At 43.9% G+C, this 15,368-nt stretch overlaps 1 protein-coding gene across 1 annotated transcript in view; it reads right to left on the reverse strand.

Annotated features, from left to right (window-relative positions):
• Positions 1-218: 218 nt before the first annotated feature.
• The window catches only part of LOC144170558 (integrin alpha-PS1-like), a 110,748-nt gene continuing 95,598 nt past the window's right edge, over positions 219-15,368 (reverse strand). The window contains exons 18-26 of the mRNA XM_077700425.1: positions 15,194-15,274; positions 14,735-14,837; positions 14,110-14,229; positions 13,844-13,903; positions 12,442-12,543; positions 10,521-10,640; positions 8,647-8,748; positions 7,630-7,758; positions 219-6,143 (exon numbers count right to left, since the gene is read on the reverse strand). Coding sequence (XP_077556551.1) covers positions 6,063-6,143; positions 7,630-7,758; positions 8,647-8,748; positions 10,521-10,640; positions 12,442-12,543; positions 13,844-13,903; positions 14,110-14,229; positions 14,735-14,837; positions 15,194-15,274 — 898 coding nt within the window. The 3' untranslated portion in view covers positions 219-6,062. The remainder of the gene's footprint in view (positions 6,144-7,629; positions 7,759-8,646; positions 8,749-10,520; positions 10,641-12,441; positions 12,544-13,843; positions 13,904-14,109; positions 14,230-14,734; positions 14,838-15,193; positions 15,275-15,368) is intronic.

Below are 15,368 nucleotides of genomic sequence, written 5' to 3' on the forward strand. Positions count from 1 at the left end.
TCTGGTTATTAAAAAGAAACCTGTAATTACACATGCTCTGCAACCCCACAGCAGTTTTTATAGGCAAAGCACTTTCTTGAGAGCTAGGTGGGCGCAAAAGTAAATACCATTAAAAAATGCAAAACAGTTGAGGGTATTATGCAATTCCGCGAGGACAAATGAACAGATTTCATAACACATGTTTGCTCACCCATGAGTAAACATGAAGAAAACCTTGGTCTAAAAGATAAAAAGTTTATTTCACAGAAGTATACACATGTATCAACCACTTATAATTTCCAAACCCAAAGCCAACAATTAAGTGATAACAGAAAGGTTTATATGCCTATGCATACCATGTGCTCAGTGGTACACAGAGAGTTGTAAAGGAGACGTCTGCAGTTTCATAAGCATCACGCGCTCATCTCAGTACTCCACAGTTCAGTACCTTGCAATGTATAAAATAAAATGCAAACTGCAAAGTTCTAGTGGCTGTGCATGGTCTATAGACAGTTCTGAACACCCAGCACTGCAATGTCTTGAAAAGCAAAACTAAAATAGCACCAACGGCAACTTAATAAACTAACAAAACAAATTCGTACACCAAGTCTTGCCTCATTTTTATTGCCAGCTGACATTACCCATTGGTGGCTGAGATGGTTTCAGTAAACGCAGTTGCACATTCCAGAGTCTAAAGGCGTTCTAAAACATTTGTTACTCCAAAAACATCTAGAAAAATCTGTGGCTAGTGTGCAGGGCCAAACAAGAAAACCGAGATATGTATGTTTCAATGGAAAACACTTTGTGGTAAGAAAGACTGGAAGACTGCCAGTAATGACACGGCACAATTTGATTGGTCAGACCATGGGTGCCTAGTTTTGCGAAGTACACAATGATTACATCACATTTACGGCCGCATTAGTCTTCTCCTAGAGAGTAGTAAAATGTGCCTCTTGCACAAAGAAAACTCGAGCACTGAGCAGACAACTCAACCTATTGAACTGGTTTTATTGTTCAAACAAGAAATATATGTCCAGGAAGTGAAAAAGCTTGCTGACCCACTACTGCAAAGCCTTTTTTTTTGTTTTTTCCGATGTCTGGGAATAAACACTAGATAACTTGCTGTATGTTTATTTACAAGGTCCTTCATTTCTGGGTTATGCCTGACCTTCCCCAATTCATGTCCCCTAAAAATTGGCTACTATACATATATGGTAAAACCAGGTTTATCCTCCGAAATTCTTCTTCAGCATAAGCTCAAAAGCAACAAAACGGCGCTGCAGCCTGAAATGCAGCTACTCTGATAACAAAAGAATGCACTGAATGCACAAAGCATTGAAGAAGTTTTACTGAAACTGCCACATCAAAATCGCCTTAATGACCTACAACAACATGTTTTAAGCAGGATTTCTGCATGAAAACTATAGAAGCGAATTGGCACAAGCTCAGAGCAAGTTGACAGGTGTGCTGATGCTAGCCTGCAAGATATGCTCCCCTGGTGCAATCCACGATTACACCATACACCGGTGTGGATGAAATGCTCTGCTGAGGTTATTCTTAATTGAAAATGGTAGCCACTTTCAGTCAGAGTAACAGGGTCACGATGTGCTTAAAATTCCTGTAGAAATAGGGTGCATTAAAAAGATCATTTTTTAACAGTTTCCCATTTTTTACTTAACATTATCTGTATTAAAGGCTTCTTGTGTACGTACGTGATAGCTTATAAACAGCTCGTGCAGATTTCCTCGTTAATAAATATAAAACCAAAATTTGTGAAGGATGATGATAAAAGTCTACTGTTTCATTCGTTCCTGACTAAGAACAAGTGGGAAATGTTAGCCCAATTTTAAGAAGTGATAAAACCTAAAAACAAAAGACCCTTTTTATATATGGATGCCCATGCAAGTTATGGGCCCATATTAAAAGGAAAAAGTGGTGCACAGGAAGAGGTAAATTTACATATAGTCAGTGTGGATTCACGTTGCTTGCATAGCAATATTTTTTTATTGATTGTCTAATTAGCTAGTTAATTAGGTTGCCCAAATTTGTATTTTCGATTGCACTGCCAGCATTGCAACTGGAAAGTTGTAGATGATCTTTCAAAACAAGCGATTCAGCTTTCTGATGGGTACTACCCCTTTACGTGCTGTATTTAAATACAGCAAGTAAAGGACATAATTCCTAAGGAAATTTTTCCTAAGGAACTAACTAGGCAAGCAAGTAATGGAGATTGTGTTCGTATGCCACAACTGCAGTGTTCTGCACTGAGACAGTAAAATTGAACTTGCTTCTGTTATAAGCTTAATGTTGTTCTAAACATCACATACAAGATGGAGGTACGGCTGCCACGTAAGAGTATGTGTAGCCAATTGAGACCCTAAGAAGAGGACTTGCAACCCACTCTTTGCTTTTGCATCCCGATTTTCCTTGTGCACTTAAAAAGCAATAATATGATATCTTTATACACACAGTTAGTGAAATCTGCACAGAGCTAAGGCAAGCTGCCACGTTCGGTTAACAGCGCCCAACATTGCTGGCGTGCTCACCTGTCGGACGGTACTGGCAGAAGCTATAGTTCAAGAGCCTAAGAACTGCAAAGGAGCACTACAACTGCCGAGCACGTAGGTGAACAGGCAGGTTTCTGTGCCATGTTCTTTGTACCCTGCATTGAACACTTTTTTTTCCTGTGCTAAGAAATTAAGAGAATGACCCAGAAAGGGGCAGCATGCTACAAGCAACTTAACTTGCAACTTGGAAGTCAGCCTACAACTTTCCAGTCGAAATACTAGCAAGAAAATTGATAACTATAAAACTAAGCAAGCTGTTCAACTAGCTAATTTAACGGTAAAAAAAAAATACTGCTATGCAGGCAGCATGACGGGATTCAGGCTCCAATTGTGACAATGTCTTATTTTTATTTTTCATCAATCTTGACACATGACCAGCTCACCTCTGCTGGAACAGTGCACAAATATTAGCACCAAGAATGAATTAACCCAGTTGAGGATACATGTTTTTAATTGTACCAGTACGTCCAATGGCTTTGTACCCCACGCTTAATGAATCCCGGCCATCCATATGAAGAACGTGGGAACTTAATTCTTTAACAGATGACGGTTGTTATCCATAAACAGGAAAACAAGGGCGTGGGCCACCCAACAGATGCCCAAAACAAGGTAAGTGCCACTATGATGGAAGCCTTTGTCATCCTTTTCTGTCACGCAATCATTAGGAGCTCACTCCCAACTAGGAACCGCATGGCTATCGTTGCTCAGACCAGTTCCAAAATTGAGTTTGTAAACCTTGAGAAAGCATGTCCCAGCTCAGCAGCACATTCCAATATTGTGCATCTTGCTCGTGGTGCTTACAGGTTTATTGATTTGGAGTGGATGGAGTTGTCGATCAGCTGGAAGACAGCCCTCAGGCACTGCGTACCATACTGCGTGCAGTGCTGAAGGTGAATTTCACAACTGCCACGCTGTCAGTTATTAATCACACTTGACTCAACCAGGGATTAAGCATTTTGTTCTGAAACATTGCTCGAACGGCCTTGGTATACACAAGTACATAGCCTCAGGCAGCACAGGGGTCTAAAATGGACACTGTAAAACACAGCCTCTGTGGTAAACAAAGAGTACATATTCATTAGCAAGCAACAAAATTCGTTGTCTGAACTAAAACATGAAGTATTCTGCAAAAATCACGGCATTTCCTAGTGCCACATACATTTCCAGGCCAAAGCATAGAGGGGGAAAAAAAAGACATGGACACTGTGGCACCAGTTCGAAGTCCTACTCACCCACATAAAAAACGACAAATTCCAAATTTAAATTAACTTAGCTGAAAGCAACAGAGAAAGCCCCGTGTCGATTTCATCTCCAGCATGAAAGCTGCTCTAGGAATTATTTGACCTAGCTGTACACATAGAACTGGGCAGTTGTGCAGATTAAACAAGTTTCACTTGTTCTGCTGACTGACACACATGCCTCCTGCACCGTGCGTTGCATCTCAAACTTTCAGTGGACCCTTTAGGAGAATAAAATCTGAAACAGCTCAACAACAACCTTCTCAAGGCACTGCACAAAAACAGAACTGTCTTGTCGTAGTTCCCGCACAACCAAAACGATAAAGGGCCCTTTCAGTAATAAGATGGCAGACATCACAAACACCACTGCCCTGTCAAGTACACCAGGTAACGTACTTTGATTTCGTCACTCCCTACTGTCACCAGTCTGCCACAAAAACGGCACAGCAGATGCATTGAAAATGCCAACAGCGTCATCCCCTTATCTAGGATTGGCAGTGTGCAACCACAGCTAGTTAACCACCAGTGCGGACAAACGAATGCATTTGGGATGGCTCCCTACCGTTCCCGCTAGCATGCCTTCTAAACATCCACAGGCAGTGAACTTTGTTGGAGGCAGAAAACACACGTCCCCAACCTCCTCACACGCAAAACCCTCCCCCTACCCTCCTTGCGATGAAAATAAAAAGAAACAGAAGCACGAGTGTGTGTCACATTACAAAAGAATAGTGCAACAAAACACATGTTTATGGGCACTCCGGTGCAATTAGGAAGCCTAGCATTTAAATAAATAAGTGTGTAGATTTCTTTCTGTACAGGACAACACAATAAATGGAAAGCAAGTTCTAGCTCCTTCCAAGAGACACCAAACTTAGCACCAACAGCAGCCTTACCCCACAACAAGACTGCCACAGCAGACTAATGCATTCAAGACTTTGTGCCAGAAAGGCAGTACGAATCAATGTTATCACTTCAGTGTGTATACCACGAAAGAGGATAAGCCAGCAGATGAAGAGTTCCCAAGGAAAAAGCCCTGGCAAAGAATTTGCAGGTTCTGTCTCAGCAGATTGTTTCGCTGGAGGAACTTTCTGAAAACAGTACAGCAGGGGCAGTGAATGTGGAGGTAGAAAGTCTAGGAAGAAGCGCCATGTGACAAAACTGAATGCCACGTGTCACGTAAAACAGACAAAAGAGTCCCCCTTCTATATTGTGCGGTACCATTTATGGTCTCGTGAGTAACCCGTAACCCGATTACTTTCGTCTGCTCTCCCACCCATGTGTGCTCGCACTGATGGAATCATAAGTGCGGCACACATTAGCAATGCAGCCGCGCTATGAAATGTACGGTGCCAAGGCAAAGGAACTCGACAGACAGACCAAGCTGATTTTGGCGTGTCTCTTCAGTGGTGGGTACACAGTTTTCAGAGCTGAGCATAAGTGCCACTACAGTCATGCAGTGTACCCCTTAGAATGTGCTGCCCACACCACCTTTTTGCCCCACCCACATTTAGGAAGAACTGCCCAGGTTCATGTGCACCAAAGGAAACATTCATTCATGTTAAGTGCAGTAAGGAGCCTCTTGATGGCATATGGGTGCTGGGTAATCGCTGCTCGGCATAGCAAGCTTGTTGTGACAAGCAGCAAGTCACCAAATAATGAAACAAAGTCTGCCGTAAATGCAATCTCGAATGTCCATGTAGGAGATGCACCCACGAAAATGGCTTAAAAACAGACTGAGATGAGCAATGTTGGCTCCTATGTTCAGTCCTCCTGATAGGAAAGCGAGCCCGGACACTGCTAAAACCTATTGAAACAAAAACAAATGGGACCAACTTGGGCAGTTTTAGCCAGGAAGAAAATGTTCAAAAGAGGCAGGCTGGTGGAGCTTGCACGTGCAACATTCCTGACTTTCTACCTCCATGGCTGCAAACTTTGTCACACGTACACCTGCTGGCTGTATGATGCAACCCATGAGTGAACCAGGGCAGGCCTGTGTGAACACAGTGGGTTCCAGGTGAGTGCCTTTGCTGGCCTTTGTCCAGACTGCAAGTCTCTGCAAGCACGAGAAAATGCCAGAACACGGTGGAAGAACTGCTCTCGGCAGTTCACGATGAAGATGCGAGATTGCAGAAAAAAAAAAAAAAAAAAGAATGATGAGAGTGAGGCTTCACACAGGCACCACTGGGCTTGCAAGTGTGGACAGACCTCTCGGCAGGCGGACGGATATCCCACTGGCTGTCTCCGGATGTTTTCTCGTTGCAGATTAAGTGATCCAGCATTACGTGCCGTTGAAGTCTTTGTCCGATGTTGGTGCTGGGGAGTAACCGTCTGCTGGCCGCTTCCGCTTGAAGAAGCCCAGCTGCAAAAGTGCGAGTGCATAAACACCTCAACTGCCTGCAGTCCTAATTACATGGATGCCAAAATGCGATGCAGGTGATAAGTGGTACCCACTTGGAACTGAGCATGCACAGACTGCTGGCACGTTGACAGTTTAGTTAACCCTTTGAGGGTCACGGCCTTACATGTACGGCATCGGCAAACACTTTCAAAATGGTCAATGACGTACATGTACGGCATCGGCAAACACTTTCAAAATGGTCAATGACGTACATGTACGGCATTGCTTGTATCTTTAAAAAACACGCCTTTTTCGCCAACTTCTCTTGCTTGGCATGTGCTGCCACACTTCGAAAATATGTCAAATTTTTTTCTTGCGCCGGTGGCTCTTTTTAAATTTTTTTATGATTTACTTCAGCAGCATGCCGGCTATCGCTTGCGCATCCGCTAGCAAGGGGGTGCACTTGGCAACGCCCACCGGGCACCCGGGCGCCTCTTGCTTCTTGCGCCTGTCACAGACCAAGGTCGCCTGCAAAAATTATGAGGCTCTTTTCTCCTTTTCGTTTGTATTTTATGAGCGGTGCGTCGTCTATCACTCCCGCATCCGGCCGCCCGCGCACGCCCGCATAGTGGCTGGTTTCGGTATCGTCCTCCGGGCGCTTCTCGCTTTTTGCGCCCGCGCAACTGATGTCTATCTGATTTTGATTCCCTCAAAAGGTGCCGGCTTGTTACTCGCTCATTTTTATTTAGAATTTTTCTTGTGTTACTCATGAATAAACCCCATATATGTAACAACACAAACAATTTTTTTGTAACTTAAAGGTCACCCTAAAAAAATTACGATAATTTTTTCTCGAAATAGATTCATCTGAAGAATTTAAATCAGAAATAAAAAAAAATCGACCCTGGGGGGTCGCATTTTGCGAAAAAATTCGACCCTCAAAGGGTTAACATTGCTTATAAAATGAGGGCATTTATTACATAAAAGAGAGAGAGAGAGAGAGAGAGAGAGAGAGAGAGAGAGAGAGAGAGAGAGAGAGAGAGAGAGAGAGAGAGAGAGAGAGAGATAGAGAGAGAGAGAGAGAGAGAGAGAGAGAGAGAGAGAGAGAGAGAGAGAGAGAGAGAGAGAGAGAGAGAGAGGGAGGGAGGGAGGGAGGGGGGCAATCCAACCAAGGCCAAATGCATTATTTCATACACTGTTGGCCCTCACATACTTAATGCAACATCATAAAAAACTTTCAGTTCACCGACTAGGAGTTCTGATTTCAAGGCCAAATCATTGACCCAGGTGAAGGAGACAGAACTTCCACACAAGTGGGCATATCTAAGAGCCTTTAGTCTGGTGCATCTTGCCAATCGATAAAGACGCAAAATATTCATGCACGTGTACAAGGCATTTTTAGAAGGGGTTCTGGATTGAACTGTACACACTTCAATCCAAAACTCTCAAACTGTTCAATGTTACCACTGCATTTTAGAGCTCTCCACAGCCAAATAAAGGTTCCCACCTTGTAGAGGATGAAGATGATCAGGAAGAGTAGCAGGATGCCTGCCACAACTGCCAGGATAATGATCCAGAGTGCCACACCCTCCGTCTTCTGGTAGAGGCTGGCGTCGGGGTAGGCTCTCGTCTCCGCCTGCACGAGCACCGCCAGCTCATCACTTCCTCACGCTGCAACAGCCTCAACTTCAGATCTAAACTGCTGGAAACGGGCAATGTACTCGTAAGCACCAACACCTGCAAGTGCTAGTTAACCCTCCATCTTCAGGTGCCACATATTTGTCAAAATCTGTCTGAATGCCTTATTTAATCCTTTTTTCCATTTCCAGGTTTCATGGAAGACAGCAAAATAAACAAGGCACTGAGGACTGAGATGATGTTATATCTTTATAGGGCTTGGCTCAGGCTTGAAAGCAAGAGCACTTTTTTACGAGTGGACATTAGCTACGTTTTCATCCCTACCAGACATACCTAGTAGTTGTCCACATCTTGGGAACTGTTCCACGTGAAAAAAAGCAATGACAATAAATGATGATTTGGCACACACTTTTCTGATGTTATGAATGTACGATATTGCGGGTTTTAAATTTTGGACTAGAAAAGAAAACCTGATTTTTTCCTTCAATAATTTCATTGAAGTAGAAAATTCCAAAAAATTTCTTTGACCAGAAAGAAAATTTTTATGCATGACCTCTTACAGGTTACTGATGGGTAATTGGAACTACTACATTCTTGCAGAAACTTTGTAGAAGTGTTCAAAGCGGTCCTTTTTATGCAATGAATAAATACTACGAGTACTTTGCCCAGAAGCTGAAACTATAGCTGCAAATGATGCTAGAGAATGCAAGTTTTCATGTCTAACAAACCTAATTTGATTCTTTTTTGTAAACAACATGGCACCCATATTCTTCTTTAAAAAGATTTCAACCAAATTATTAGACAAAAAAAAAAAAGGGAGATTTTCGTCATTTTGCACAAAAATGTTTGGCACAGAAACATTAAGAAGTCACCCATGTGGTCTTACCGTTGTATAGTCATCTTCTTCTCGCTGGCGAATATCTAGGAGTCTATCCAGCTTAATCTCGGCTGAGGAGAAGATGCTGACTTGGTCAACGGTTGCATAATCCTGCGAGGCATGGAAGAGAGAATATGAGAGAAAATATATTGGCAATAAAGCACCGTTAGAACACGTAAGGCAAGCACCAATATAAATACAATGTAAGCTGCTCAGATCATATGTTGTGGGAGCCACAAGATCCATCGTGGGGCTCAATACATCTCGAAAGTACAACTGGGCTATGAGGCAAGCTGTGGTGGCGGGCTCGGGGTTAATTTTGACCACCCGGGATCTTCATTGTGCCCCAAAATCGTGACACACGGGTGTTTTCGTTCTTCACCTCCATCAGAAAAGCGGCTGCCGCAGCCGGGAATTTAGTCTGTGTACTTGGGCGCAGCAGCACAACGCCTTAGCCACTGAGCTAGCACAGCATGTTGGGAGCCACAAAAATCCCCATTATAAGCGGTACCGTACTATAAACAAATTGTGCGCAAACCAAGCCACATGCCCAACCTACCCTTAAAGCATTCTTTATCTTCACTAAAATGAACACCACAAGCACAGGCAATGTGTTTATTTCAAGTATTTTTTGCATCAGGTGGTGCCGCACAAATTTTTAAAATCGTTAAGTATTTTATTATTATTAGTTAGGTCGGCAGATGAGATCAAGAAGTTTGTGGGGATAAATTGGTCACAGTTAGCGCAGGACCGGGATAATTGGAGATCAATGGGAGAGGCCTTTGCCCTGCAGTGGGCACAGACAGGCTGATGATGATGATGTTGATTTTATTATTTTTTAGGTAGCATGCTTGCTATTTCTTGATGCTTGGACGAAGGAGTGCTGTAGCCAACACTGCTGGTGCGAGTAGATCCGAATACTTTTTTTTTCTTTTTGCGCTACGTAGTTTGCTGATGAAGCAAAAGCCAGCTGCTAATCTGCACAACGTTCCAGTAAAGACAATTCACACTGCCATGGCCTGCTATCTTCAGGAGTGCAAACAGAGAAAAGGCCGTTTGGTTATAACATGACTTCAAATGTAATGCAAAAATGAAAGGGTGCTTAATGTATTCTGTTCCATGACCCAGTCATAGGACAGAGCATGCTGTGTCAAATGGCTGATTCCTCCATGCAAGAATTTTTGCAACCCTTTAGCGACATGCCAACTGATCCAGTCAATTTGCTGGGCCCCCAAGATACCATGCTATAACTGGTATTGTGCCTAGAATTACCACATTTTAATTGGTATGCTTATGCATTGAGTTCTACAGGACGCAAACCAGTGGTCAGAAAACACTTTCCTTATATATTCAGCCCTGCATTTTAAGAGGAAATTTCTGACCTTCACCGAGGCATAATTTGTGCATACAAGTTCATTGAAATAGCAGCCTGTTTGCATTTCTAAACTGTGAAATAATTTGGAAATTTCTGCAGTATTTGAACGCACACACCTATCCAATTCAGAGCCGTGTTAAATATTGTATTTATTTGCTAGAATCTTGGAATGTTTGGTTTGAACTGCACTGATAGTGCACTGCCAACTGTCATGCTTTTTCCGCATAGCTCGGTCTGGTGAGCCCTGCGTGGCTTGAGTTAGACGCAAGTATTTTTAATGCCATAAAAGGTTCTTTTTTCCCTCAAAACACATGCGGGCTTTTCTGTGTCTACCTCAGAGATACTTTATTCATGAGGTTTTTCTTGTTTTTAGCAACTCAGGTACAACAGCCCGAGTACCCCATAGCGGATGCACAGGGAACAAAGAGATGCTCCAATAGGTCCCTAGGGGTCCCTTTCATGGCCCCCCACAATGCAGTGGTGGTGGTGCCCCAGTAGAGCTGCTCACCTCCACAAAGGTCGCATTCCAGAGCCTGGCTGTGATGGTGACAGTGGCCGAAGACTGCTTCTTGAGGTTGCGGATGCTGCAACGGAACTTGAAGCACTTGGCACTTCCCCGGTCACAGTCCTGCAACACAGAGGGAGGAGGGGCTTTGGCTTTTAGACCTCTCCACCACACAAAAAGTCCCCAGGAGCCACTCAGGAAATATGGGCCCAGCTCAGCCTCAATGTTTTGATTGGTTGGAACCTGATGATGCATGGGCCGTGGCTCACCTCTGCTTTGCTCAGTCAAATGTCACCCTTATCCACCAAATCCTTTCGACAGACCCTTTCTGTACAGGTTATACCAAACATAAAAAAAAGAAGGGTTAGGGGATGACCTGCTGCTGTCTAGCCATTTTTGGGGGTCATGCTCAAGGTATTTTTGATTTAAGCTACCAGAAGAGCTTTACATTTTTTTTTTACCCGCAGACCTCTTTTTTGCTATTGCCAGATGTTGTTAATTTAGACTTCTTTCTACTCAGAGATGTCTGTTTCTCAGAGAACAAATCTGCTATATAAAATTGCTAGTACTGTGGCTTTGCCGAACCTTTGTCCATAGGTGTACTGTTTAGAGTCTTACAAACAGTTAATAATAAGCAACACAGCTAGATTTTCTTGAAAGTCTTGTTAAAAGTTGTTTTTGTTGCTACAAAGCTCTTGGACTAATACACCAGCCAGTCTTGCACCACAAAAACCCCCTCCAGTGTGACACAGGAACTTCAAAATGCCTATTTAGGCTCAGTGACCCTCAGAAGGGGGTCACTGATAAGTGTCCTTCTCACACTTTCGCTGGTGGATACCCCAGCGAAAGTGTGAGCCCAGAAACCAGGGCATCAGCAATAGACTTGCGCGAAGCAGTAAATATGTACTCAAGGCTAAGCCGAGCCTGTAAGAAGCGAAACGTGTCAAGCACTTCTTTGAGGAAACCTCGCGGGCTTCGCGCTGCGTTCACAGACAGGGAAGACACCACAATATCAGGGAGAAAATGTGCAAGACGTATTTGCAGTACAGCTTTCAAAAAAGGATGTTGAACATCTCGGAAGTACAATAAACGAGAAAGAAGCTGCCAAACAAAAAGACGAACAAGCCCAAGTCCCCCTCGCACAACCGGAAGAAAAAGGTTATCGCGACACAGTGGCTCACTACATGAATACTAAATGAAGGTTGCGAAAATTCGGTGAAGAGCCTGTATCCTGAGCCAAGAGAAATTAATTTCCCAAAATATGTGGTTAATAATGCCTTTTTGTTTTTCACATGCAGGTTGTACGGGTTAAACATGATAGCAATTATTAAATTTAGCCCCTTCAAACACACTTCGATTATTTAAAAATGCATGCAAGATGGCTGAAAAATAGAAGTTAAAATACTATACTAGGGAAATGGGCTATCAATTCTAGACTTTATACTGGTAAGGTGTTTTGATGAATCATTTGTGTGTGTCCTTCCTGTCTGTCCTTGTTTTTTGTGCTCTTTCAAATTTTTGATGATGCACCCAACTAGCCCAACTTGCGGTATTGTGTCATACAATTTGATAAAGTTGTAACTCCCTTCAGTATCTTTTTGCCGTTACACTCTGGTACAATAACGTTCCACCCAAAGCCCAGAACTTGTTACTACATCAAACGTTTCCTTAAATCAATGTTTTATTTTTAGGATGCAAGTAATTTTCCTAATCCCAGGAACTTTCCCGTAGCTCGCCTAAAATGTGTGCTGAACAGTAATACTTGATCAAAAATTATGGTCATGATTTTAGTTTAAAAAGGTGTCCCTTGTTTCAAAAGGTATGAGAAATGAGTTTTGACTGTTTACAAAGCCTGGCATTCCTTTTGGCCGAACTGGGAATGTGGCCTCGACGCCGAGAGGAGGCACAGTAGGGGCTCACTCACCATGGTGACCAGCCTGACGGCCTTCCCTTCCAGGCGGACCTCCTCTGCAGAGATGACCACCTCTCGTTTCTTGCGGTTCCGGATGGCGGCACTGGGCCGATCCTGTGAGGCAGGCAGGCAGGGCTTAGTGGGCCTCATTCTGGCGCATTTATCTAGTGCACTTTGGCACACACTTTTTTTTTCCAAACGGCACTCCAAAGCACTGAAGACAATAGCTGGCCAAACAGCAAGCATTACTTATGCCACAGCCACGACAAATTTTCTGGTACAGTCTAATAGCAGCAGCTTAGATTAGAAAAAAATGCAACAAATTAGTTACCAAAGGTAAAAAAATACTAAGATTATGTTACTGCAGAGTATTGTAGTGAGTTCAGAATACGCAAGATAAGAAAAATGCAGTTGGTGTTTACTTGCCACAGTGAAACAGGCAAGTCCTGTCCCTATACTAAGGCCTGAAATTCTAAGTAAAACCCTCCCTTTCCCTTGATTTCACCAGTAGCCTATTTTACTAAAGACACCCTTGATCCTCCCTTTACTCTGAACACCCATACGGGCCAGCAACTAACCTCCGAAGTGCCAGGCACATGCCCTTACGGGAAGGGACCTTTGGGCGGGCGAAAACTATTCTAGAGGAATGCGAAGCAGGGCTGCAAGACTGGAGGAATGAATGGGCAGAGTCGTGGGTATTTTTATCCTTTTAGACTGCATATCTGTGCACACAGCTGCCTTTGACCTTTTACACATGTGCCTTCACACATTTGTCTGCGGGTTAACAGCATAGGTTGGCAGCAACGATGAGTTGCTTTGGAACGAATTTGTGCTTCCCCATTGTTGGGCACTACTTCTGCTACTGCGGTGCATGAATAAGTACTTTCGTTCTCCCTGTACCAGGCAGCTGTGGTCACACTCAGCCGTGCTGCTCTCACTAGTAGTCCCACTGATTGTGCACTTTGTACAATGATCAAGCATCGACTGAGCTCTCAAATTCCGTTTTTACACACCAAATTTCCACCTGGGCTATGAGGTGTGCTGTGGTAAAGGGCTAGGGGCTGGTTTAAGTCGAGTGCTGATCTAAGGGAATTTTTTTTCCTGCCTCCTTTAGGAACACCGGTGCCACAGCAGGATTGAACCTGTACCATTGTGCTCTGTAGAGCACCACCTTATCCAATGAGCCATGAAGGTGAAGCGAACGAGCTCTCAACAGCTATGAAAAAAGGTGAAACATGCAGCAGCCCTGACTGCTTCAGTGAGATGCAGATCACCTTTATTTCCATAGTACTGTTAATGAATAATGCTACTGCTGAAGTGGGGAGCACTTCAAAATTTGCCTCTTGGCAAGCTTTTACGACCAGCCACATGGCATAGCACTGGTGCTGCACAGGAAAGCGGAGACACTACTCACCGTGAGGCCAAGTGGGTTGACCTGGCCTTCCTCCATGAAGCACTCTCCATCCCCTGCCACCTGGGAACAACGGGAAAGGGGCACAGTCTCTCCAACAGGTGCCTGCACTCCGTGGCTGAGGCACCTCATCGGCCTCAGCACGTGGGTGTTACGCAAGGCTCGCATTGCTATGGATGCACTGGACATGCCTTCAACCGAGCTCAGTATCACGACCTTCCCAAGCCCTTCACTCCTGTCAGCAAGGGATGCGCAACGTGAACACCAACCTGGGGAGCACGCGTCATGTACAGAAGGTATTTCCCATGCTGCTGCTGGTTCTCCGCTTCATACGGCCAAGACACCACCACATCCAGATAGGGCACGGCCCAGGGACCATGGTTGAACACCTGCACAGAAGCCGCAGCAGGGGCCCACATCAGCCTGGCAGTAAACGTGCTCTGCCAACATATACTGTGTTTTCCAATCTACTGAGAAACAGCAGCCGTCTACAAAACAAGCTGGTTGCCAAGCTCTGTAAAGGTTTCGTATCCTGCTTTAGAGTCACATCAGTATTTGGCATCAACCAGGCGAATGGAAAATGCTGTATGTACTCTTGTAAAGGTTGAGTAAATGACAAGTGCAGCTCACTTAGACTTTCAATATTTACCTGCATTTACAGCCACTGGTCTTCCTGTTACTGCCTTTTAAACTTCACAAGCCACGGCTTGCTGGCCTGCTACCTGCAAGCTCCCTTTTTTTTCTGATCTCTTCACAGTTAACTTGGTAGGCTTCCGAGTAGGCCAAGTACCAGTTCGCAGTTCAGTCAGTAGGCAATGTAAGTGAGCAGCTACGTATTAAAGGCTGGATGTTATGGTAACAGAACATCCAAGCGATGAAAACCTTGAAACTTACCTGGTAAGTGTGGGTAATCTTGCTTCCAATCTCGTCAAAGTGCTTCATGGCGTGAGCTCCCACAATAGCACCTCCGTACCACACCTGCTCAGGCTGAGTGGCTCTGAAAATGACGACGACATTTGTGGCAGTGAGCTACAACACTCTGAGTACAGCACCTTTTGATACACTTAAGTTATAGTTTTGCATTAAAAACGTGGTCCCATTATACCCAAGTTCTCGAGATAAACATATCCGAATGGGCTTTCTTCTGCCTCCTCACCAGATATGCTAGGCTAAGTTAACTTTATATCAGTTCCGCTTCTACCTATATTAAGAGCCACGACTTTACTGAAATGAATTCTACTGCAAAGGTGGTTCACCCATACAAAGTTACACCATTGCTTCTGTTCTATGGTATCAAATAAAATTTCTCGAAAAAACAAAATGGACACGCTTTTAAAAATCCACCACACTTACCCTCTAAGCTCTAGCTCTGCAACTCGTACAACAGTTACATCGATGTTGACATCCGGCTGAGGGCTCACCTCTTGGCTTGTTCTGACAAATAGAACAAAGAAAAAGCATATGAAAATTTGGCATGTTATGTCACTGCTGTTGTTTGACGAATAACTTTTGATGAGTGGGAAATGAG

This window comes from Haemaphysalis longicornis, unplaced genomic scaffold, assembly GCF_048455015.1.
Source record: "Haemaphysalis longicornis isolate Haplotype H1 unplaced genomic scaffold, Haemaphysalis longicornis Haplotype H1 scaffold_2, whole genome shotgun sequence".
Taxonomy (NCBI): Eukaryota; Metazoa; Arthropoda; class Arachnida; order Ixodida; family Ixodidae; genus Haemaphysalis; species Haemaphysalis longicornis.